The sequence below is a fragment of the Aegilops tauschii genome, chromosome 5, assembly GCF_002575655.3.
Source record: "Aegilops tauschii subsp. strangulata cultivar AL8/78 chromosome 5, Aet v6.0, whole genome shotgun sequence".
Lineage (NCBI taxonomy): Eukaryota > Viridiplantae > Streptophyta > Magnoliopsida > Poales > Poaceae > Aegilops > Aegilops tauschii.
In genome coordinates, this window is record NC_053039.3 from 490,181,839 (window position 1) to 490,208,461 (window position 26,623).

General features: G+C 47.7%; 1 protein-coding gene across 1 annotated transcript; it reads left to right on the forward strand.

The window, feature by feature from the left end:
- The first annotated feature begins 23,722 nt into the window (after positions 1 to 23,722).
- On the forward strand, positions 23,723 to 25,022 carry LOC109746249 (uncharacterized). Its single transcript, XM_020305370.4, has 2 exons — positions 23,723 to 23,870; positions 24,316 to 25,022. Exons 1-2 carry the CDS (start codon positions 23,805 to 23,807, stop codon positions 24,889 to 24,891), a joined length of 642 nt encoding a protein of 213 aa, XP_020160959.3. The 5' UTR covers positions 23,723 to 23,804; the 3' UTR covers positions 24,892 to 25,022.
- The last annotated feature ends 1,601 nt before the right edge of the window (positions 25,023 to 26,623 follow it).

Sequence of the window (26,623 nt, forward strand, 5' to 3'; positions counted from 1 at the left end):
GTATGCTTTCCTAAAAAAACGGTTGACGCACACGCAATGCCGTGTCAACTTAGTCAACACACGAGAGCAGTGACTATTGGATGTCCATCCAACCGCCGTCGTGCTTCTTCAATCTCTGCTCTTGCTGCTCCAGTCGCTCAAACAAGCACTGGCGGGACTGCCTGCTCCCTCCTACCGCGGCCGGCTTTGCTGCCGCGCAGGCCTCACCGCCCCACCGTACTCCTATCGCTGGCCTAGCCATCCCTCTACTCACCCACACATGCTGTTATTTTCTGGCGATGGCAGACGAACCAGTAAACCCTCGTACTCCCCTCCGCGTGGGAAACAACTGCCGAGCCTTCCCTTGCTCCGTGTCGTTCCCTCCCTAGTGCTCTCAGCGCGGCGTGGTCAACGAATGACATCCATCGGAAGTGGACTGTACGTGGAGAGGCTCACAGTTGGGTCCACGGCCTCACGCAAGGAAATGCCTCCTTATTACGCACAAAATAATGATTCCTCCACCTGACAGCTGGGACCCACCGGAAGGGCCTCTGTATTTCGTGAGAAAATGTTCCCCCCGCTGACAGGTCGGACCCCCTAGCTATATCTTCGCACGCAAGGAAGTGCCTCCTTATTACGCACAAAAAATGAATACTTCCCCTGCTAGCTGGGACCCACCATAGTGGGAGGCTAACTTGTGGGCCTACTAAGTTGACGGGGACGGAGGGCTTTGTCAACTTAGTCAATATGAACGATTCTAGCTCCAGTGACCGTCTGATGTCCATCCAACGGCCGTAGTGCTTCTTCAACCTCTGGTCTTCTTGCTCTAGCCGCCCAAACCAGCATCGGTCGTGCCGCGTGCTCCTGCCTCCTGTGGCCGGTTGTGGTGCTGCAGAGGCCTCACCGCCCCCTACTACTCCCACCACCGGCCAGGCCATCCCTCTACTCACCCACACCCCCGGTTATTCTGCGGCGACGGCAGCCTCACACCAAAGCCGAACCAGTGAACCCTCGTACTCCTCTCCATGTGGGATCCACTGTCGCGTCTTCCCCGGCTCCGCGTCGTCCCCTTCCTAGGTCTCGTCGTCGTCCACCGCCTTGGTGCTCTCGGCGCGGTGTGGTCAATGTGGTCAATGAACAAATTCCATCAGAAGAGCACTGTACGTGGAGAGGCTGATAGGTGGGTCCACGGCCGCAGTAAGGAAGTGCCTCCTTATTACACGGAAAATAATTATTCCTCCACCTGACAGCAGGGACCCACCGGACGGGCCACCGTATTTCGCGAAAAAATGCTTCCCCCTTGACTGTTGGGACCAACCAGCTACATCTTCGCACACAAGGAAGTGCCTGACAGTCGGGACCCACCTGGTCGAAGCGTACGTAGCGTTGTCATTCTGGTCACAAACGTGTACGTACATACTGGTCGATCGGTCTGTCTGCAGGGTGCAGCGATGAACCATGGCCGTGTCAGGAAGGGCACGTGTCGTAGTATAGGCGTGCACGTGTCATAGTAGAGGCGCGCACGTAGCATGTACACGTACGTACAGCCAGGGTGCAAGAAAGTAAATACGGCCACGTACGTACATACGGGCGGGGTCTCGAATGCCTACTCGCGCATACGTATGGCCAGGGCTCGTGTACATGGCTGGGTCGGAACGGAGAAACTGCGTCGTCATGTTCATCGGGAGCCAACCAGCTTGGATGGAACAGTCGATCGAAACGAGGCCTGGCATACCGCAGAACGGAGGAAATGGCCTTGTGTTCGACCGGCCACGGTCGAAACGGGATCCTGTTCACGGGGAGGGGTCTAGCATACCGCAAACGAAGGAAACGGACTTCTCTGGGACCTCCTACGGTCGAAACGGGGTTCTATTGATCGGGAGGGGTGTGGCGTACCGCAAAACGGAGGAAACGGACTTGTGTTGGAGTGCTACGGTCGAAATGGGGCTCCTTTTCATCGGGAGGGGTGTGGCGTACCGTAAATAGAGACTCCACGGGATACTGTTCATCTCCACCGTCGACTGCCTCCACGGGCTACTATTCATCCACCATTGACCTCCTCCAGCCTCCACCTGCGACTGTTCATCCACGGCGTCTCCCCTCCTGCCTCCACGGGCTCCTGTTCATCCAACCTCCACCGCTTCTCCACCGGCTACTGTTCAACCATCCCTCTCCACGGGGTCCTGTTCAACCACCCCTCCACGGGCTACTGTTCATCCAGCCCTCCACCGGCTACTGTTCAACCAGCCCTCCATGGGGTCCTGTTCATCCAGCCCTCCACGGGGTCCTGTTCATCCACTCCCAACCAACTCGATCGATCGGGGTCATGTTCATCCAGCGGCAACACCACGGGGTCCTGTTCATCCAACCCCCCACCGATAACTGTTCATCCAACCCCCGCAACAACGCCAACAATGCTCACTGTTCATCCAGAGAAAGCAAGTTCAATCGGCTTCAGTTAGCAGCAGCGAATGAAGGAATCGCTCGATCGGGTTCAGTTAACAGCCAGATCGATCGATCGCCCAGGTTCAGTAACGCATAGCCTGTAGTGCAATCGCTCGGGTTCAGTAGGCAAACGCCTCGCTCGGGTTCAGTTAGAGCCCAACGCCTCACACCCACGCACGTACGTGTATGAGAGAAACGCGCATCGCTCGGCCCCCGACCACCCACCGTAATCGGGAACTCCCCGATATTTTCCTCGCCCTCGCTTCTAGCATGGTTTTTTCCGTCATGGACGGCCCAAAGAATGTCATGCAGCTGCGTCTCCGGCCCGCCCAAGCCAGAAAGCGAATTTTTTGTCATAGAAGTAGGAGCCCACCACATCTATGATGATACCGGGTTTTGTCACAATTATCGTCATAGAAGTTTCATAAGCATGACAGGAAAAAAATTCGTTCGGCCCAAAATGTCATGGATGTGTCTTTTTTTGTAGTTTTGCTTTGAATCATTCAAGTCCAGATGTCCATGCTACAAAAGAAAAGAATATATGATGAATATGTAATATGTTAGGTAGCATTCCACATAAAAATTCTGTATTTATCATTTACCTACTCGATGACGAACAGGAATGAAACTTGGGGATGCTTGATACGTCTACAATGTATCTGTAATTTTTTATTGTTCCATGATATTATGTTATCAATCTTGGATGTTTTATATACATTTACAAGCAAATTTATATCATTTTATGGGACTAAGCTATTAACTTAGTGCCCAGTGGCAGTTGCTAATTTTTGCTTCTTTTTGACTTTGCAGAATATCAGTACCAAACGAAGTCCAAATGCCATGAAATTTTTTGGAGATTTTTTCTGGCAATAAGAGACCCTGGAAGCTTCGGGAGGGAACCAGAAGTTGAAAGAGGGGCCCACTAAGGACCAGAGCGCACCAGGGGCCTCTGGTGCGCCCTAGTGGGTAGTGGGGCCCATGAGCATCGTTTTGACCTACCTCCGTCTCTATAAATACTCTAAAATCCCAAAACCCTCGGGGGAGTCCACTGATTATGATTGTTGAGGCTAAACCCTAGAAGCTAGCCTATGATTATGATTGTTGTTGTCCTACGGACTAAACCCTCCGGTTTATATAGACACCGGAGGGGTCTAGGGTTACACAGAGTCGATTACAAGGGAGGAGATCTACATATCCGAATTGCCAAGCTTGCCTTCCACGCAAAGGAGAGTCCCACCCGGACACGGGACGAAGTCTTCAATCTTGTATCTTCATAGTCCAACAGTCCGGCCAAAGTATATAGTCCGGTTGTCCGAGGACCCCCTAATCCAGGACTCCCTCAGTAGCCCCTGAACCAGGCTTCAATGACGATGAGTCCGGGGCGCAGATTGTCTTCGGCATTGCAAGGCGGGTTCTTCTCCAAATCCCGAGTACCTGTCGTAACGAGTAGTGTCCGGCTTCCCATGAATGTTGCACTCCTCGGCTTCTGTGCTTTAATAATGGCTATCTCCACGTGTCGAGCGAATGCGAGAAGTCAGGGCATTTTTACATTTGCCACCCTAACCATGTAAGTAAATCGTCTATTTAAAGAGACGGGGATCCTCAGATCCAGATCACACCATCCTCCCACAGCGAGTATCCCTCAGAGCGCGCCCGGAAAAGACCATCCCATCATGGCCAGCCATCGCAGCTCCTCCTCTCTCTCCCGTAGCACTAAGCCACGCAATTGGGAGAAGTGTTCCATCCCCCACAGCCAATTAGTAGAGTTGCAGACCCAGGGGTTTCTCCCTCCTGCGTATATGGTCCCCGTCCGAGCCGGACTAGCCACTTATAATGGCGGGGAGCAAGCGGAGAGCTTTCCCAACCCATCCAGGGGGGAGCGGGTATGCCTTGTCCCTTACTTATTGAGGGGACTCGGATTTCCAATCCATCCGTTCCTCCACGGGCTCCTGGAGTTCTATGGCCTCCAGCCGCATAACTTTACTCCCGCCTCCATATTACACATCGCCGGCTACGTCACCTTTTGCGACCTGTTTCTGGGCTGCGAAGCTCATTTCGAGCTATGGAAGAGGCTATTCTGCCTCGTACCCCGTACACAAGAGGGGTCAATATATCAAGTGGGCGGAGCCGAAATATGGCGCATCGTCGGGACCGGATACCTATCCGGTACTCCGAAGAAGACATCCGAAGACTGGCCTTCAGAGTGGTTTTATATGGTGGACGTCCCCCTTCCGGACCCTATTCAGATGGGCCTTCCTGAGTTTGATAATGCCCCTTTGAAGAAACGCCACAGCTGGCGCCCTCGGAGCCCCCAGGAGGAAGATAACAGAGAGGTCCTTTACCTGATGGGCGCGCTAAAAACGCTGGCCAAATCAGGACTGACAATAGTCGAGGTTATGTCAATATGTATAATGCGGGGGGTGCAACCACTTCAGTATCGGGGGAAACCCATGTGGCACTTCAATGGAGAAGACGATGCCACCCGCTGCGGTCGTAAAGGTCCGGACTCCGCCGCTGCTCTAGCGAAAATACTGTCCGATTTGTACAAAGGAGAGGAAGAGGAGTTCATCTGCATTAAGCCACGGGATGGATTCTCCATGTACAACCCCCCAAACTGGGTGAGCTGCTACATTTTACTCCAGAACTTCCCGCATTCTTCATCATAAATATTTACCTTGCTATTTCATAGCAGGAACTGCGAAAAGCTGTGAGGGAGATCCACAGCCCGTCTCCACACCCAGAGGACCCTGACCGGGCCCTCGACCCCGGACTCGAAGAAGATCCGGACATATTTGTGGAGCTCGTCGACAGGATGTTCTATCAGTTAAGCTACGACGGTGCCTTGGTGGCCATCATAGCCGATTATCCTGGCCTGCTCCCTGCATCGCATGTAAGTAAAACCGAAGTCCCAACTTCCGAGAAGGATCCCTTCTTTGCACTTCACCCACCGCACACGTATTGCGTCTTACAGGGAAGGCCCTCGGGGCGCCATGCCGAACCCGCGGTGACTCATCAACAAGGGGCACCAAAGCCGGGTAGGCTTAAAAGGAAGGCGGTCAGGACTGAGACGCCGTCGCAGAGGTATGAAAAAACCCTTCTCTATGGTTGTCGTCTTTAAAATATAATAACGTCCATGGTTCCTGGCAGAAAAAACGCTCGCCGGACCGTGTCCGGAGATCCTGCCGGCCACGCCTCCACCAGCCGGACTCCAGAGCCGGACTTAGGGGCAGATGCTAACATGGGGACAACACCGGATGTGCCTCCTACAGAGGATGCGGATAGGCTGTCCGCTACGAATTCCAAAGTGGAGAGCGCCACGAATCATAGGCGTCGCCGGGCCGTACTCCGCGACCCTAGTTTCTCCGAAGAGGCATTCGATGCCTTCAACTCAGGAGACGCGTACACCCGAGCTGCTCAAAATGGCCTTGCCAGAGCCACGGACCAGTATGTAAAGGATATACGGGTAAGAAAATCTGATAATTATGTACATCAGTAGCCCCTGAGACTTGAAACAGTAGGCACAACTGATTTAAGGATCATTATATGTGTAGGTTCTTACGGAGAAGAATACCCGATTGTCTCAAGAGCTGGAGGAGTGCAAAGCCCAGCTACGGGCCGCAGTTGCCGGAATGGAGGAGTCCAAGAAGGCCCCATCTGGTAATACTTGTCTTGATCGGACTCCGCCATCTTGATTTGATGGTATCCGGAGTATGCGTCGAGGAAACACAATGAGTCGTGTCCTGCGGTAGCGTCGATAATTTGATCGATGCGGGGGAGGGGGAAGGGATCCTTGGGGCAAGCCTTGTTAAGGTCCTTGAAATCGACACATAGGCGCCAGGATTTGTCCTTCTTTGGTACCATTACTAGGTTTGCTAGCCAGTCCGGTTGTTTTATTTCTCTAATGAATCCGGCCTCGAGTAACTTGGCTAGCTCCTCTCCCATGGCTTGTCGCTTAGGCTCTGAGAAACGCCGGAGAGTCTGCTTGACCGTCTTGTATCCCTTTAGAATGTTTAGGCTATGCTCGGCCAGCCTGCGTGGGATTCCTGGCATGTCTGAAGGATGCCAGGCGAAGATGTCCCAATTCTCGCGCAAGAACTCCCGCAGTGCGGCGTCTGTTGTGGGGTTCAGCTGTGCCCCGTAGATGCTGTTTTTATAGGGTCCGTTGGGTGGACCTGGAATTTGACTATTTCGTCTGCTGGTTTAAAAGAGGTGGACTTGGGTCTTTTGTCGAGTATCACGTCGTCCCTGTCCACTGTGGAGCGCAGCGCAGTTAGTTCTTCGGCCGCGAGGGCTTCGGATAATGCCTCGAGGGCCAGTGCGGCGGTTTTATTTTCGGCGCGGAGTGCTATGTCCGGATCACTAGCTAGAGTGATGATTCCATTGGGACCGGGCATCTTGAGCTTCATGTACCCGTAATGGGGTATAGCTTGGAAGATCGTGAATGCCTCCTGCCCTAAAAGGGCGTGGTATCCGCTACTGAATGGGGCCACTTGGAATGTGATTTCTTCGGACCTATAATTCTCCGGCGTGCCGAATACCACATCTAGTGTGATTTTTCCCGCACATCGTGCCTCCCGACTAGGGATGATTCCTCTGAAGGTCGTGCTGCTTTGCTCAATGCGGCTCTTGTCTATTTCCATTTTGCTAAGAGTCTCCTCGTTGATGAGGTTTAATCCGCTGCCACCGTCCATGAGCACTTTAGTAAGCCGGAATCTGTCCACAATTGGACTAAGGACCAAAGTGGCTGGTGCTCGGGCTGTTCGGAATTGAGGTTCGTCACTGGCATTGAAGGTTATGGCCATATCGTTCCATGGATTTATTGCTGCAACGTGGCAGACTTCGGCGAGGCTGCGGAGTGCTCGCTTGCGCCTATTATTTGAGGCGAAAGTCTCGAAGACTGTCAATACTGTATCATTATTTTCCACGGGATGGTGCTCTGTGGAATTGTTGATGAGGAGATCCTCTTCGCTCTTGGCCACCTGCCGGGGTATCCAACATGCTCTAAGGCTGTGTGTTGGCATGGTATCCGGTGTACTGTGAATTTTGCATGGCCCACTGAGCCATCCCTCCAATACGGTTCCACGCCCTGTAGTGGGATTTGGTTTCTTTGTAATTGGATCGGGTGACTTACGAGAGTACACCCTTTTAGTTCGGACGGGTTGTTTAGTGAGAGCCGGAGGATCCCAGAATTTTGTTTGGGTTTTCCAGGCGCTTTCCATCGCACAGTACTTCTGTACTATGGCCGCCAAGTCAGTGAAGTGTGCTATGTCACGGTGACTTATGGCGTTGAGGATTCCCTTGTCCGTGCAATTTTTGCAAAAGAATGAAATTGCGTCTTCCTCGCGACACTCCTTGACCTTGCTCATTACAAGGAGGAATCTGGCCCAATAGTGATGTACTGTCTCTTGGGGTTCTTGTCTAATGTGGGAAATATCACTTATGTCTGGGTGGGTGGGTAGATTTAGGTCCAAACCCTAACCCAATCTGAGACCCAGGGGCAGAGGAGTTTCCGAGCTTGGCAGTTCGGGCTCCGGGATGTTGCCCAATTTTTCTGGCCCGCTGTCCGATTCTAGGTTCGAAGCTTGGGCCATGTCCTCCCATAGACGGGTATCCGGCTTGGAGAGCTCGGGAATCCGGACATAGTTTGTCCTCAAAATAGAGGAAGAATCGCTGCATTGCTCCTCCACCACCGCTATCTGATGGGTGGCCGGCGGAGAGTTAATCTCCCTTTGGTCGGGTTTAAGCCCGATCCGATCATAGTCCGTGGCAACTCCCAGGGCGGCGATCCGATCCAAGAGCTCGTTCAAGGAAGAGAGCTCCATAGGATCCATCTGCTCGGTGAATCCCGAGCCGACGTGAAGCTGTTTTTGATGACCCGAGAAATCATCGTCGGTGCGACGGCCGAACGGGCGGTCATGATGAAGCCGCCTTGTCGGAGAGTTTGGCCTACAGCCAGGGCTCCCCCAGAGGTAATGTTGTCCTTGACAACAAGATGAGCCATCAAGCCTTATCGTGACGGCACAGTGGAACTCTCATTGAAAGCACCAATGTCGGTGTCAAAACCTGCGGTAATCGGGTAGGGGGTACCGAACTGTGCGTCTAAGGCTAATGGTAACAGGAGGCGGGGGACACAATGTTTACCCAGGTTCGGGCCCTCTCGATGGAGGAAATACCCTACTTTCTACTTGATTGATCTTGATGATATGAGTATTACAAGAGTTGATCTACCACGAGATCATAGAGGCTAAACCCTAGAAGCTAGCCTATGATTATGATTGTTGTTGTCCTATGGACTAAACCCTCCGGTTTATATAGACACCGGAGGGGTCTAGGGTTACACAGAGTCGGTTACAAGGGAGGAGATCTACATATCCGAATTGCCAAGCTTGCCTTCCACGCAAAGGAGAGTCCCACCCGGACACGGGACGAAGTCTTCAATCTTGTATCTTCATAGTCCAATAGTCCGGCCAAAGTATATAGTCCGGCTGTCCGAGGACCCCCTAATCCAGGACTCCCTCATCCACGAAATACTTTTTCCGCCACCGCAAGTTCCAGAACCACAAGATCCAATCTAGAGGACTTTTACGGCACTCTGCCGAAGGGGGAAACAATCACAGAGGGGTTCTTCATCATCCTTGCTACCCCTTCGATGATGCGTGAGTAGTTTACCACGGACCTATGGGTCCATAGTTAGTAGCTAGATGGCGTCTTCTCTCTTTTTAATCTTCAATACAATGTTCTCCTTTGTGTTCTTGGAGATCTATTTGATGTAGTTACTTTTTGTGGTGTGTTTGTTGGGATCCGATGAATTGTGAGTTTATGATCAGATCTATCTATGAATGTTATTTGAGTTTTCTCTGAACTATTTTATACATGATTGTTATAGCCTCGTATTTCTTCTTCGATTTATTGGTTTGGTTTGGCCAACTAGATTGATTTATCTTGCCATGGGAAGAGATGCTTTGTGACAGGTTCGTTCTTGTGGTGCTCAATCTCAGTGACAGGAAGAGACATGACACGCATATATCGCTGCTATTAAGGGTAACAAGATGGTATTTATTTCATCTGTGAGTTTATCTTGTCTACATCATGTCATCTTGCTTAAGGCATTACTCCGTTTTTTCATGAACTTCATACACTAGATGCATGCTGGATAGCGGTCGATGTGTGGAGTAATAGTAGTAGATGCAGGTAGGAGTCGGTCTACTAATCTGGACGTGATGCCTATATACATGATCATTGCCTTGGATATCGTCATAATTATTTGCTTTTCTGTCAATTGCCCAACAGTAATTTGTTTACCCACCGCATGCTATTTTCTCGAGAGAAGCCTCTAGTGAAACTATGGCCCTCGGGTCTATTTATATCATATATTAAAACCAAAAATACCTTGATGCAATTTTCTTTTATTTTTTTTGTTTTGTATTTTTGTCAGATCTATCTATCAAAAATTCTATCTTTTAATATGGCTCATAACCGTTGAGGGATTGACAACACCTCTACTCGTTGGGTTGCAAGTATTTGTTGTTTGTGTGCAGGTGCTGTTTACATAGTGTTGCTTGGTTCTCCTACTCGATTGATAACCTTGGTTTCATAATTGAGGGAAATACTTATCTCTACTGTACTGCATGATCCTCTCCTCTTCGGGGAAATCCCAACGCAGCTCACACGTAGCAAAGCGTTGCTCCGTTTTTTATGAACTTAATACACTAGATGCATGCTTGATAGCGGTCGATGTGTGGAGTAATAGTAGTTGATGCAGAATCATTTCGGTCTACTTGTCTCGGATGTGATGCCTATATATGATCATTGCCTTGGATATCGTCATAATTATTTGCTTTTCTATCAATTGCCAACAGTAATTTGTTTACACAATGTATGCTATTTTCAAAAGAGAAGCCTCTAGTGAAAAATGTGACCCCGGGCCTATCTTTTATCATATATTAGAACTAAAAATACCTTGCTGCGTTTTTTCTTTTATTTTGTATTTTTGTTTTATCTATCTATCTATCACCATACAATTTAAACTTTCTCATAACCGTCGAGGGATTGACAACCCCTTGTTCGTGTTGGGTTGCAAGGATTTATTGTCTGTGTGTAGGTACTGCTTACATAGTGTTGCTTGGTTCTCCTACTGGATTGATAACCTTGGTTCTTAACTGAGGGAAGTACTTATCTCTATTGTGCATCATCCTCTCCTCTTCGGGGAAATCCAACGCAGTTCACAAGTAGCATGAGTCCCCATTAGGTATACTATGTCAAATTGTTGACGTTGGACAAGGAAGACAACGTAATGAGTTATGTTTGCTTATATTCACATAGAAGTTATATTGTTATAGATCCTCGAACATGTGGTGCTTGCTCAATATCTTTGCTAGCCAAAAATCCGCACCAAGTAGAGATACTACTTGTGCATCCAAAAACCCTTAAACCCAGTTTCAAGTCATGAGAGTCCAATATATCTACCTATGGATTGAATAAGATCCTTTAAGTAAGTTGTCATCGGTGCATAAAGCAATAAAAATTGCTCTGAAATATGTATGATCTTTTATCGTAAAGGAAAATAAGCTTTGTACGATCTTGTGATAGTAAAGAAATAAAAGCGACGGACTGCATAATAAAGGTTGCTATCACAAGGGGCAATATAAAGTGACGCTCCTTTATATTAAGAGCTTGCACATCCAAAAATAAAAAGCACATGACAACCTCTGCTTCCCTCTGCGAAGGGCCTATCTTTTACTTTTATGTATTTACTTTTCATGCAAGAGTCGATAGTGTTCTTCTCTATTCCTTTTTCATTTTTCTCTTTTGCAAGCATCATGTGGTGGGGAAAGATCTAGGCATATATATGCAGTTGGATATGAGAGATCATGAGTTATTATTGTTGACATTACCCTCGAGGTAAATGAGTTGGGAGGAGAAACTATAAGCCCCTATCTTTCTATGTGTCTAACTGAAGTTTTTGCTCCATATATATATATGTCGTGAGTGTGAGCAATCATAGAAGACTAAATGATAGTTGAGTATGTGGACTTGCTAAACAAAGCTCTTACATGAGACCCTTCCTGAAAATATGATGAAATGTAATTGTCTCGTTGACTGAAACAATAGTTTGTTAGTTTTCAAGAAAGTTTATGCCTTATACTTTATTGTCGTGATGAATTGCTACTTTCTCATGAGAAGTTCTATGATGATATATATTGCTGCTATAATAATGATCATGATGCTTCTATGTCTGTATGTTGTTTTTATCGACACCTCCCTCCCTAAACATGTGGCCATGATTATCAATATCAGCTTTCGCTTGAGGACAAGCGTGGTCTAAGCTTAGGGGAGTTGATACGTCCATTTTGCATCATGTTTTCCTACTGTTATTTGTAATGTTTTTTTATCAATATAATACTTTGTGGAGCAATTCTAATGCCTTTTCTCTCTTAACTTGCAAGATTTACCTAAAGAGGGAGATTACTGACAACTGGAATTCTGGATCTGAAAAACCTATGTCAGAGATACCTATTCTGCACATCTCCAAATGAGTTGAAATTTCACAGAGAATTATTTTGGAATAAATAAAAATATTGGAGAAAAGAAATACCAGATGGGGCCACCCAGGTGCCCACAAGGAACCAGGACGCGCCCACCACCCCTGGGCGTGCCCTGGTGGCTTGTGGGCCCCCTGGCCAGCCTCCGGTGCCCATCTTCTGGTATATAAGCCTATTTTCCCTAGAAAAAATGAGAGGACTTTCGGGATGGAACGCCGTCGTCTCGAGGCAGAACCTGGTTAGGAGCACTTTTGCTCTCCGGAGGAGCGATTCCACCGGGGATACTTCCCTTCGGGAGGGGGAAATGGAAGCCATCGACATCACAGACAACCCTCTCACCGTGGGAGGATCAATATTCATCAACATCTTCAACAACACCATCTCATCTCAAACCCTAATTCATCTCTTGTATTCAATCTTTGTATCAAAACCTCAGATTGGTATTGTGGGTTGCTAGTAGTGTTGATTACATCTTGTAGTTGATGCTAGTTGGTTTATTTGGTGGAAGATTAAATGCTCAGATCCTCAATGCTATTCAATACCCCTCTGATCTTGAACATGAATAAGATTTGTGAGTAGTTACTTTTGTTCTTGTGGACACGGGAGATGTCTTGTCATAAGTAATCGTGTGAATTTGGTATTCGTTCGACATTTTGATGATATGTATGTTGTTGTTTCCCTTGGTGGTGTTATGTGAACGTCGACTACATGCCACTTCACCATCTTTGGGCCTAAGGGAAGGCATTGTGGAGTAGTAATTAGATGATGGGTTGCTAGAGTGACAGAAGCTATCTTAATTCTTGTTTCGTAGTTGTGGATGCTTGCGGAGGGGTTAATCATAAGTGGGAGGCTTGTTTAAGTAAGAACAACACCAAAGCACCGGTCCACCCACATATCAAATTATCAAAATAACGAACGAGGCTTGTTTAAGTAAGAACAACACCCAAGCACCGGTCCACCCACATATCAAATTATCAAAGTAACGAACGCAAATCAAACCAACATGATGAAAGTGACTAGACGAAATTCACGTGTGTCCTGAAGAACGATTTGCTTATTATAAGAGACCGTTCCGGCCTGTGCTTTGCTATAAAAAGGATTGGGCTACCTTGCTGCACCTTAGTTACTATTGTTACTTGTTGCTCGTTACAAATTACCTTGCTATCAAACTATCTGTTACCGATAATTTCAGTGCCCGCAGAAAATACCTTGCTGAAAACCGCTTGTCATTTCCTTCTGCTCCTCGTTGGGTTCGAGACTCTTACTTATCAAAAGGACTACTTTTGATCCCCTATACTTGTGGGTCATCAGCAGTCGAGAAGGTGGGGACTCCCTCCTTGTCCCCCGATGGCACGTCGGCCATGTAGAACCACTCCTCCTGCCAGATCTTCACCGTCTCAATGAATTTTCCAGGCAGACACTTGACGTTGTGAAGCTTGCTGAACATTGCTCCTCCACACTCCGTGAATTGGCTGCCGTTGGACTGTGATTTGACACAATACAACTTGATCCAAAGCCCGAAGTGGGGCTCGATGCGGAGAAACGCCTTACAGAAGATGATGTAGCAGGCGATGTTGAGGATGGAATTGGGTGCAATATGATGAAATTGGAGGTCGTAAAAATATAGCAGCCCCTAGAGGAAGGGATGGATTGGAAATCCCAGACCTCGGATGAGGTGGGAGACGAAGGCGACATGCTCATCTTCCCGAGGTTTGGGAATTCGGGAGGCAGAGCGAATGGCAACGATGGGGAGCGGCACCTAACCTTGTCCTTTGACGGGAGGTAGCCCCATGCTTGAAGCTCAGCAATGTTGCCGACAGTGACAGAGGAAGGGAGCCACAATCCCCTCCTTATTATCGCCTTCTCCTCAATCACCACTGCGGCAACACCCTTGCCATTTCCGTCCATTGGGAATGGGAAGGAAGTGGGGACATGGTGGAGAGGGTCAATTTGAGCTCGGTGTTCTAGGCTGGAGCTTGGGAGATCAGGGCATAGAGAGCAATGGGGAAGGCATGGAATGAATTGGATTCATTTGTATCCCTTTATAAGCCAGTAAAATAATACTGAAGGACACGATGTTGCGTGGTAATTTTGCCGCTTCCCAACACGACGTGCATTATGTGCGCGCGTGAGTCGAGGGATTTTGTTAATAATGCCGTTGAAAATCCACAGCGTGATCTCTTTATTGATGGGACGTGCCAATAGCAGTGACCTCGGGCCACGATAAACTCAGCATAATGACTGATGATGGGACCCTTCAATTCTATAGTACGTGCTGGCGGTTTGGTTTTCGATCAAAAGTTGTCAGAACATGACCCAATCGACCCACTACGCTAGCACTACAAAACTTTGCCATTAAGCTACTAAGGCATGGATAGGGTCCTCGGATCCGATGGAAATAAAAGCACTTCTCGAGGAGCTTGGTTGGGGCTCCTCGGATTTCCAAGGTATATAACTTCTCAGAATAAAAGACGGTTGCGATACAGAAAGATGCAAAGAACGATGAACCATTTTGCAAGGCCAAAGATCTGTATCGGAGGACGAGCCCTCCGAGGACCTATCCTGAAGATCGGTTCAGGGGCTACTTAGGATGTCCTGGGCTAGGGGGTGCTAACCACATCGGCCTACCAGTCATTGGGCCGGGCCGACGACCCCCCAGGCAACCGAAGAATGGGACATGTTTTCCATGACCCACGGCATACCTAAGAAGGAATCCTCCGAATACTTAGTGCATTTGAATCATCGACATGTTTATCCCTAAATGTAACCAACCTAGATGTAACCCTAGGTACCCAGTGTCTATATAAGGTGAGGGGTTTAGTCCATAGGGTTAAGTTAGAGACATACACATAGGATCTCAAGGTAGATCATCATGTACTATGTACCCATCCACAATTAATACAACAGAAGCAGGACATAGGGTTTTACCTCTTCGAGAGGGTCCGAACCTGGGTAAAACATCGTGTCCCTATTTGTCATGTTACCATCAATGTAAGATCACCAGCTCAGGACCCCCTACCCGAGATCTGCCGGATTCAACCCCGACACACGCACGTGCGTGACTTGGTCAACAAGTTGCAACATTGCGCAAATCCTGCCAAATGACCAACACATGGTGCAACAAGCCACAAACCTATTGCTATTAGAGTGTCGCGCCACTTGACCACCGATTATGCACTTGTTTGTAAAAGCCACAATAATTGTTGATGGCCACTTGAATGTTGCACCATCGATGGCCGGAGACATCAAATTACGATTATGGATCCATTCCGTGTGGTAGGAATCGTAACACTTTCGGTCATGAAACCATTGTTGTGTTGGAAATATGAGCAAATTACTACGAGATTTAATCCGAATAAACAGAAGATAAATCATGACTATAGTAGCAGAGATTAAACTAATCATGCGAACTAGCATAGCAGATGAACACATCACATCTAGGGCACATACTAGAAACATGAATTCCACCACGATCTCGAACAGGAAGGATAGAATCACATACGGTGCAGCGGGAGCAGCACCGCCGGTGTTGACGTTGTCCACCATGTCGTCAAAGATGAGGTTGACGAGGTCAGGGAAGAAGTCATCGTTCGTGAAGTCATCGCTGCCAGCAGTCGTGCGAGTGCGCTCCCCAAAAACATGATCGCCCCACTCCCGTACAGGATCACGAGAGGCAGGGTTTCGGAGGCCTACTGTCCCTTCTCCCGGTGCACGCCGAAAGGAGGGATGGAGAAGACTTGCTTGGGGGCGCAATGATCTGGAACGGTGGTGAGAAACCATACGAAGCGGCGGCGGCTAGGGTAGACGTCTGCCTGACTATATAGTGCGGGTCAGGCAGGTCGTGGGAGTAAACCCCATGTCCGAGTCGTCACGATCCGAAAGAATCGGAAACGGTTCAGTAATTAACTGGTCCGTTAATTATTAATTAATGACTCATTAATTTTTCCCGAGCAGCAAAAATATAGACAACGTGCATAGCTCTGTCCTCGGCTCGGCTCAATCCCGCAAACCGCGGCGCGTCGTGACGAGGCGTGGCATGGCGAGGCGAGCAAGGAGGAGGAGCGCGCATGTAGGTCTCCTCTTCTCATGCTCATACAAGTGGTAGAAGAGCTCACCTTATAAAGAGGTGCAACTCTCTTTCAACTTATGAGGTGGGACTAAACTTTAGCCTCACTCACTCCACTCACATGTGTGCATGAATGGGCCAAGAGAATTTCAGAATTTTAGTTGGGCTTTGGGCCAAAGGCCTACTAGCAAAATTTCCAACAATCCCCCACAAAGTCTCATTGGCACATCTTATCATTTAGTTCTGAAACATTGTTTATATACCGGTGCTTAGTGGAGACTGTGAAGTTGAACTTCCACTTAGAGATTTATGCTACACTAGATCACAACTTAAATAGTGGACTATGCCTTGAACTACAAGTTTTCTGCGAGACTAGTTTCACACAAATTCTTGACCGATATTGGGCTGCCGCAAGGCTTCCCCGTGGGTGGAGCGTATACGTCGTACTCCAGGGCCTTTTCATGAATTTATTAGAGAACACCCAATTCTCACAGACTGCGACGTTAACAGTCAAATTCATATAGGTGTGTTCCTCAGAAGATGTTCTGCAGGACAACATCTCTGCTTACCCGAATAAGCCACTTGGAACATATTAAGATAAGTATCAACCTGCCATGCAGATCAGGAGAGTATTGCATCTTCACGGAGTGGGATAGTTAATATAGGGATACTCTACTCTCAGCTGACCAACAGCTTGTCTCCCACTTCTACTTCACGGGATCTGCGATCACATAGAGTGGGTTACCACTATGGGCAACTCACGCGGTGGGTCTCAAACCCATCTCCATCGATGCATTATCTATCACATTACGTGACAGACCCTTTGTGAAGGGATCTTCCAAGTTTTTCGACGTTTGGATATAATCCAACGTAATAACTCTGGAGTTTCTCAATTTTCTGAAAGATTTTAGTCTCCTCTTCACATGTCTTGAGGACTTCATATTGTCCTTCGAACTGTTTATCTTGACGATCACAGTTTGATTATCACAGTTCATCAGGATAGGGGGTATTGGTTTTTCAACCATAGGTAAGTCCATCAAGAGTTCACGAAGCCACTCTGCTTCAACAGTGGCAGTGTCTAATGCTGTGAGTTCTGCTTCCATAGTTGACCTTGTTAAGATGGTCTGCTTGCAAGACTTCCAGGAAACAGCGCCACCACCAAGTATAAAAACATAACCACTTGTGGCCTTAATCTCATCAGCATCAGATATCCAGTTTGAGTCACTATAACCCTCCAGTACCCTTGGATACCCGGTGTAGTGAATCCCACAGCTCGCGGTGCCTTTCAAATAGCGCATAACTCTCTCAAGCGCATGCCAATGATCATCTCCCGGTTTTGACACAAACCGACTCAGCTTGCTCACAGCAAAAGAGATGTCAGGCCTCGTGGCACTCGCCAAATACATAAGCGAGCCAATAATCTGAGAATACCTCAGTTGATCTCTAGCAATCCGTCAATTCTTTCGAAGCAACACACTAGCATCATATGGAGTTGGAGAAGGCGTGCAGTCGCTATACCCAAAACGATTGAAGACCTTTTCCACATAGTGAGACTGAAGCAGTGTGATCCCACCATTCTCATCTCTCAACAGCTTGATGTTTAAGATAACATCAGCTACTCCTAAATCCTTCAGCTCAAAACAGCGAGATAAGAAATCCTTAACCTCCTTGATTAAATCAAGTTTGGTTCCAAAGATCAGTATGTCATCGACATATAGACAGAGAATGACTCCTTCGCCCCCACCATAGCGATAGTACACGCACTTGTCACCATCGTTTACTACAAAGCCGGCAGCAGTTAATGTTCTTTCGAACTTCTCGTGCCACTCCTTAGGAGCTTGTTTAAGGCCATATAAAGACTTTAATAACTTGCACACCTTTCCTTCCTGACCAGGTACTACAAAACCATCTGGCTGATCCATGTAAATTTCCTCCTTCAACTCTCCATTGAGGAAAGCCGTCTTAACGTCCATTTGATGAACGATAAGACCATGTGAGGCAGCCAGTGATAGTAGCACCCGAATTGTGGTCAGTCTAGACACGGGTGAGTAAGTATCAAAGAAGTCTTCACCTTCTTTCTGGGTATAACCCTTGGCCAAGAGTCGTGCCTTGTACTTTTCAATCGTACCATCAGGTCTAAGCTTCTTCTTGAAAACCCACTTACATCCTACAGGTTTGCACCCATAAGGACGGTCAGTGATCTCCCAGGTACCGTTAGCTAAGATGGAATCCATCTTGCTACGAACAGCTTCCTTCTAGTAGTCAGCATCAGGAGATGCATAGGCTTCTGAAATAGTCCTGGGTGTATCATCCACAAGGTACACAATGAAATCATCACCAAAAGACTTTGCAGTCCTCTGTCTCTTACTCCTCACAGGAGTTCCATTGTCACCCTCAAGAGGATTCTCAACGTGTTCCATCGCAATGGTGGGTTCAGGAATTACAGCGAATTCCTCACTAGATGGAGTAGGTATCTCCTGATTTGATGAACTCGACATAACCTTCATAGGAAATATGTCCTCAAAGAAAGTTGCATAATTCGACTCCATGATCGTACCAACATGAATGTCGGATACCTCTGATTTTATTATCAAAAATCTATAGCCAATTCTATGAAAAGCATAGCCGACAAGAACACAATCCACGGTTTTTGGTCCAAGCTTGCGCTTCTTGGGAATTGGTATATTGACTTTCGCCAAACAACCCCAAGTACGTTGGTAAGAGAGTTTCAATCTTTTCCTTCCCCATTCCTCAAATGGAGTCATGGTCTTACGCTTTGTGGGAACTCGGTTTAGGACATGACATGCAGTCATTAGCGCCTCCCCCCACCATTCCTTGGAAAGACCCGATGTGTCTAACATGGTGTTAACCATATCAGTTAGAGTTCAGTTCTTTCTTTCGGTTACCCAATTTGACTGAGGTGAGTAGGGAGGCATCCTCTCATGGATTATACCATGTTCCGCACAAAACAGATCAAATTCATTGGAAAAATACTCTCCACCACGATCGGACCTAAGCCGTTTAATTTTTCGATCAAGTTGGTTCTCTGCCTCAGCTTTATAGTTTTTGAAGAATGTTAAAGCCTCATCTTTTGATTCAGAAGATACACATAACAATATCTAGTGGAGTCATCAATCAACGTCATGAAGTATCTCTTTCCACCTTTTGTCAACACACCATTCATCTCACAAAGATCAGAATGTATAAGCTCTAGTGGCGCCAAGTCTCTTGCCTCTGCAGTCTTATGGGACTTACGAGGTTGCTTAGCTTGCACACATACTTGGCACTTGGAGCCTTTGACAGTAGAGATTTTCGAAATTAAATTCATATTGGCTAGCCGCGTCATGCAACCAAAGTTAATATGACAAAGTCGTGAATGCCAAATATCAGACTCATTATTGTGGCAAACATTATTAATAACTTTAGTGCAAATATCTGACAAAGATAGGCGGAACAAGCCTCCGCTCTCATAGCCTTTTCCAACAAATTGTCCATACTTAGAAATTACAACTTTATTGGATTTGAAAACCAACTTAAAACCACTCGGCATAAACGGGAACCGCTAACGAGATTTTTATTGATGGACGGCACATGATGAACATTCTTCAGACGCATGGTCTTCCCTGAAGTAAACTTCAGATCGACCGTACCAACACCTCGAACGATGGCATGTGACCCGTTCCCCATCAGCACGGGTGAAGTCCCTGTTGCCTGGTAAGAAGAAAACATGGAGGCATCAGCACAAACATGTACATTTGCACCGGTGTCAATTAACCAATCAGGGGATTGAAATACTGAAAGGATGGTAGGAAAAATACCGTACCCTGATTCCTTCATATCAGTATCACCGATGACAACATTAGCAGACTTGTCACTCTTCTCATGTTCGCGCTCCTCAAAGCGGTTAGGACACTTCGGAGCCCAGTGATTAGGATCACCGTAGACATGGCAAAGTCCCTTCCCCTTCTTATGAGAATTCTTCTTGGAGTTGGTAGAATGTGATGGCTTGTTCTTTGTATCAAACTTGCCTTTGCCCTGAGTTTTATTCTTGTTGTTTTTGAACTTGTTGGGCTGGAAGTTCTTCTTCTGTACCATGTGGGCACTAGAACCTCCCTCAGCAACTCGAGTGCGTGTGTCCTTTGCTCTCGCCTTCTCTTCAACATCAACAGTACCAATGAGATCCGCAGCGGAAAACTCCTGTCTCTTGTGTTTCAGGGAAGTAGCAAAATTGTTCCACGAAGGTGGAAGCTTGCCAATGATGCCTCCAGCAACAAATTTGTCCGGCAACACACACTTGAAGTACTCAAGTTCTTTTGCGAGCGACTATATCTCATGAGCCTGCTGTACAACAGGGCGCTCATCAGTCATCTTGTAGTCATAGAATTGCTCCATGACGTACAACTTGGTGCCTGCGTCCGAGGCACCAAACTTGGCCTCGAGCGCAGCCCACATGTCCTTGCCGTTGTCAAACGACATATACGAATCCACAATGGAGTCATCAAGAACACCCAGAAGAGCGCCTTTAAAGAGGGTATCGATCTTCTCAAAAGCTTCCAGCTGTGCTGGATTGAGATCGCCCTCAGGCTTGCCCTTGGTGGCGTCATAGCCGCGCATGGTCTGAAACCAGTAGACTGCTCTCGTGCGCCACCTCTTATATTGCGCCCACTTAAAGGTAGGCTGTTTCAGATGCGCAGCAAAACCACTCGGAGTAAATTGCCTATAATCAGGTTTTTGGATTGTTGGAAATATGAGCAAATTACTACGAAATTTAATCCGAATAAACAGAAGATAAATCATGACTACAGTAGCAAAGATTAAACTAATCATGCGAACTAGCATAGCAGATGAACACATCACATCTAGGGCACATACTAGAAACATGAATTCCACCACGATCTCGAACAGGAAGGATAGAATCACATACGGTGCAGCAGGAGCAACACCGCCGGCGTTGAAGTTGTCGCCCATGTCGTCAAGGATGAGGTTGCGCGAGTGCGCTCCCCAAAAACCTGATTGCCCCTCTCCCGCCGCGGCTAGGGTAGACGTCTGCCTGACTATATAGTGCGGGCCGGGCAGGTCGTGGGAGTAAACCCCACGTCCCCGAGCAGCAAAAATATAGACAACGTGCATAGCTCTGTCCTCGGCTCGATCCCGCAACCCGCGGCGCGACGAGGCGTGGCGTGGAGGAGGAGCGCGCGTGTAGGTCTCCTCTTCTCATGCTCATACAAGTGGTAGAAGAGCTCATCTTATAAAGAGGTGCAACTCTCTCTCAACTTATGAGGTGGGACTAAACTTTAGCCTCACTCACTCCACTCACATGTGTGCATGAATGGGCCAAGAAAATTTCAGAATTTTAGTTGGGCTTTGGGCCAAAGGCCTGCTAGCAAAATTCCAACAAGTTGCACAGATTACTGAAACGACTCACCCTTTTGCTTCGTGCCATGAAACGAATCAATATTAGTGGCCAACCACGCCTTAGACAACAAATCGCCCTTCTTGATGGAGAAATTTTGTCCCCTCTATTTCTTTGGGTCGGCACTCAGCGACCAGTAGTCGTGCGGATCAACGTCCGACTGCTAGGTGCACGTATGTTGGGTATCCAGCTACGTTTGCTCTTCAAGCTGGGAGTCGCCCACTTGTCTGTCTTCGTGTCTACCTCTGTCGTGGATCATGTTCATCATCTCATCCTCCATTGCATCCTTGCACTTGGTTGAGACATTTCGACAAATAGTGATCGGACATCGGTGGACGAGATCTCCAGAGCCGACAGTCATGTTCGGACAAGCGTCGACAACGCCGAGAAGACGTAGTCGGTGTTGAGGTTAATAGTGAATGACTCCCGATGGTCGGAGCTGAAGAAGGCTGCTGCAGCTGCTGCGTGCTGGGCGGACCGAGGATCTGGGCGGCGTAGTAGTAGGAAGCCTTTAGCTGGGAGGGCTAGGACTGTGATTACCCGAGCGGCAACGGCCTGGCATTGAGCTTTGGCTTAGGCTCTATGCTCTGACCGATCGCCACCGCATTTCCCACCCTCTTCTTCGCCTTGACACACCGGTCATTATGCTTTGCGGACTGGATCTTGTACGCAGCCACATCTGTGTGAGGTAGGACTACAAACAATTTCATCGGCTCCTCCTACTGCTCCATCGCGGCGGCGAACGGCGAACAGGTTGGAACGAGCGGGAGGGGTGAGGGGTGGCAGCGGTCGGGCAGAGGCAGTGGGAAAGGGTAGGTCTAATAAAATGTCCGGACCGTCAGATACGAACATTTATATGCAATTTGGTCTTACCGCCGACAGGAAAAGAAACGAGACCTGCAACGGCTAATGGCCTGAACCCGATCTCGATCTAGTAGGTTTTTGCTGATTCCACCACGGATCCTTCGTCGATACCCCCGGTGTGGCAAGTGCGAACCAAGTTCGCCCACAAAGAAAGCGGTCACTTGAGCATGGGCCGCACGGTGCATGCCACGGACTGCGCCGTGGTCCCTAAGCCTACACGAGGGATTAGCAAGCACGCGGCCCTATGCATGATTAGTTTGGCATCCTCAGTATACATGCATGCAGACCGGCCAAGCATGCATGGGAGTACGTACGGACTAGAGTGTCAACGCACCCCATCTCCGGTGTCTCTCCTCCTGGCACGGTAGAACCCCCAGCACCTGGTCCCGGCCTTCCATCTACATACTGGTACGTGCGGCCAAATCATCGATCGATCGATCCAGGCGGGCCGCCCGTTCGCGGCAATAGCGCGCCGTACAGTGTAGGATAGGGCCGGGGTCCGGTTCACACTACGGTCGGCACGGCGTGGTTGGCCGGTGTTGGTGGTGCTGATCTGTCGTTTTTATCTGTGATGTTCCCTCTGTCTGTTCTGCTGAGAAAACCTCGGCCGTCTGGGACCGGACCCGTATGATGAAGTGGTTTCAGTAGAACCAAGTTGTCGTGAAACTTTGTGACAAAAAAGAGAGTACTAATAAATCCACAAACAATTCGCTCTCAGAAGTCAGAAAAGGCGGTAAACCTATCTTCACTTTCAGAAACCATAACTTCCCCTTCGTACACTTGTGCCATTCTCGCATGGGGAAGGCCTTTCTGCCTTGCGGAGTTGGAACTGAACATCACGCGGTGAGTGAATTGCAAAAAACCACCACATTTGAAATTGAAGCATCCAATTGCCACCACATTTCTAGCGCATCCCAAAAATCCACCACTTTACTTGTAAATTTTCTCAATAAAAACAAATGACCGGTTTGCCGCAGTTAACACGATTTCTGACAGGGCTGGCCCACCCGTCAGGTGCCACGTGGGCGAGGCCAGACGGCGAGTGGGTTGACGGCCGTTAGGGCTCTCGGTACAAAACAGAGCCCCCACTCCCCGCCGCTCACACTCCACTCCACTCGCTCACTCTCACACTCTCACTCCTCTGCTCTGTCCCCTGTTGCCGCCGCCGGAGTTCTTCGCCGCCGCCGGAGGCACGGTTCCCTCCCCGCCGTAGAAGATGCCGTCGTGGAAGGATGGAGAGGAGAGCAGCGAGGAGGAGGAGCTGGTCGGCATGGATCTGGAGCAGCACTGGGTAAGATATCTGCTTTGCACGTAGGGTTAGGGTTAGTGTTCAAGTGTTCTTCGATTTGAGACCATGTTTGGAGCAGTTGCTATCTTTTCTGCGGTTCACTAGTGTGCTACAATGCAGGCGAACCCTGGCACCACTATAGATGCATCCTTCTGTGGTAGAGCTGCAGATGCAAGCATCACATGTAGACTGCACTTGGCCCCATGCATGAAATATGTTGCATTTGAAGGAAAGGACACTGGGAGGAGGTTCTATGGATGTGCTGTTCCTCAGGTCAGTGTTATCCAACGAGGGTTTGTGTTAGTGGTAATTAGTCTGCAGATTGTTGTAATTGCTGTCAGTAAATTCAGTTAATTTGGACTGTCTGCAGTTGCAAGAATCAAATGTAAGTTAGTCTGCAGTGTCTGCAGTAAATTTGGACTGTCTGCAGTTGCTGTCAGTAAATTCAGTTAATTGTGTTAGTGGTAGTTAGTCTGCAGTGAATTCAGTAAATTCAGTCAATTTGGACTGTCTGCAGTTGATGAAACATGTTTTTAACAGTGATTTTGCAAGCATCGGTTTCTGTCAGTAAATTAAGTAAATGAAACATGTTTAGGACATTGATTTAACTTGAAGTTTCCTGAATGTCTGTTGTATCTGCAAGTATGACTGAATCACTGGATATCTCATCTATTTTCTTTTTGAAGTTAGCATATTTATTTTGTAATACTTGATGCAGGATGGTATTGACTGTGGAGTTGCTCAGTGGGTTGATGCCCCATGGCCTTCTATTCTGCAAAGATGTTTGGAGAAGATATGGGAGATGTTTCATGAGGAGAATCATGGCAGAATGATTGACCATGAGAAGTATAAGAAAGAGTTGGACAAGGTCAACAAGCAGTTGGATACACTTGGGGATCAGTACAGTCAGCTGGTTGAGGATGTCACCAAGATCTTTGATTGGGCAGATCAGAACAACAGGGTCATGAGTGACGAAAAGTTCAAGCAGAAGCAGATGGATGTGGACAAGGACATGGAGAAGCTAGCTATCAGCAAGGAGAAGCAGAGTGCTGACTTTGGCAAGATGAAGGAGATGGAGAAGCTGGCTCAGGAGCTGAAGGAGATGAAGTGCATTCTTAGGTCTCAGGGGGAGATCATTAGGAACACAAGGAAGGAGAGGGATGAGATGAAGAAAGAGAGGGACTGGCTGGTAGAGGAAAAGAAGAAGCTAGAGTTTCTGGTGGGTGATCTTATGAAAGCTGGTCATGGCAACAAGGACAAGCTTGCCAAGATCAAGTCAATCCTTGATGAGTGAACAATGATGTTCATCACCTCAGTTATGTTAAGCTAATATGTGGCCTTGGAACAATATAGCTGGCCTTGGGGTTGTATATTTTGGGAATCCCCTAGTTATGTAATGACTGTAATGATTATCTACAAAACTACCTCCAGTTAAGTTATGTAATGTATGTAATGACTAGCTGCAAAACTACCCCAGTTATATAATCTTGTTAGCTTTCTATAGTAAGAGCTTGGGCTCGAGGTGGCTTTAGAGTGGCTTGGGCTCAAGGTGGCCAAAATCTTTTAGAATAGAAAAAGCATCAAATCAAACAAGTAAATTGTTGATGACACAAATATGTTCTCAACCATAAAAGTTCTCATCCATAACAGTTCTCAAACTTAGCATGGTAACACAAACAAGTTCTCAAGCTAAATACTGATTACACATAACAGTTCACACATAGCAGTTCTCGGGCATAGTTTATGATATTTAGAAATACTTAAGGCAGACAGTTCAAAAGACAACAGCCAAATTATGCACTGACTAGTTGCCACTGGCATAAAAGTAACACCTCATCCTGGTGCTCTGGACCCTCTTCCTTTTAGACCCTACTGTTGCTCCCTCTGTTGTAGTTGCAGCCCTAGGTGCCATGTAGGGCCTTCCACCTCTCCTGCTGGCTGCATTGCTTGAACCTGAAGCTCTTGTGGCAGCCTGGGAAGGAGTAGTAGAAGCATCACTGGTGATGCTTGCCCTTGTAGAAGCAGCAGTTGTTCTTCTTGGCCTTGTAGAAGCAGCAGGCTGGGCAGGACCAGTAGAAGCAACAGTTGAATTTCTTCCCCTGGTAGATGTAGCAGGCTGGGAATGACCAGTAGCAGTTGTTCTTCTAACCCTAGTAGTTGCAGCAGGTGGTGCACTGGTTGCAGGCTGTGCAGTAGCAGTAGAACTTCCCCTAGCTCCATGGTAGTGAGTTCTGGTTGTCTTAGAAAGCACACATCATAGCCCAACAATTAGGATGAATCAAATGATTAAAACAATGGAAACTGGTGAGGCTAGTTGTTCGTGCCAGTTTCATGGTAATAAGTTGAAAACAATGACAACAGTGTGCATATTCCATACCTTGTGCTTGTCCTTTCTTGCCTGCACATGAGGCTTCAGGGGCTGAGGGCAGTAGGTGTACCTATGTTTCTGCATCTTGCAGTTGCTACAGGTGATAGTTGCCATCCTTGATGTATCCTTCTTTGTTGGGACCTCAAATTGCCCCTTCCTCCTAGTTGTTTGCTTTCTGCCCTTCTTCTCTTTGAACACTGGTGGATCTATGTCAGCAGTTGGTGTCCTAGGCCAACAGTCAGGCCCTGGTACAAGGTAGATGATGTGCTTGTATGTTTCCTTATACAATGGTTTTTTGAAGAACTCATGCACATAGTCTTCTGGCTGCCCCTTCACTCTTGTAATGGCAGAAACTGCATGGTTACATGGCCAACCACATAGGTCCCATTTCTTGCAGTCACATGTCCACTTATCAAGGTTCACACAGTAGGTAGACTCCCCACTAGTGACTTGCATCTCTTCCACACTATCTTCACTGTCAATAACCTGCATTCCTGCTGCCCCCTTTCCTTTTTCTTTCATATAGAACATGTAGTCAGCTTCAGTATATCCCTCTTCAGTCTCTAGCAGTGCTAACATGTTAATATAAGTAATTTCTGACAGAGAAATGGTCCTCTCCAAGTTGTCTCTCCCTTGAAAATGGTACCTTATTTCCCAT

Excerpts from the sequence above, each read along its gene's own strand:
- LOC109746249 (XM_020305370.4), top strand. The coding sequence starts at position 23,805 with ATGAAATATGTTGCATTTGAAGGAAAGGACACTGGGAGGAGGTTCTAT. Across the intron at positions 23,871-24,315 it reads ATGGATGTGCTGTTCCTCAG|GATGGTATTGACTGTGGAGT; the intron begins GTCAGTGTTATC and ends TACTTGATGCAG.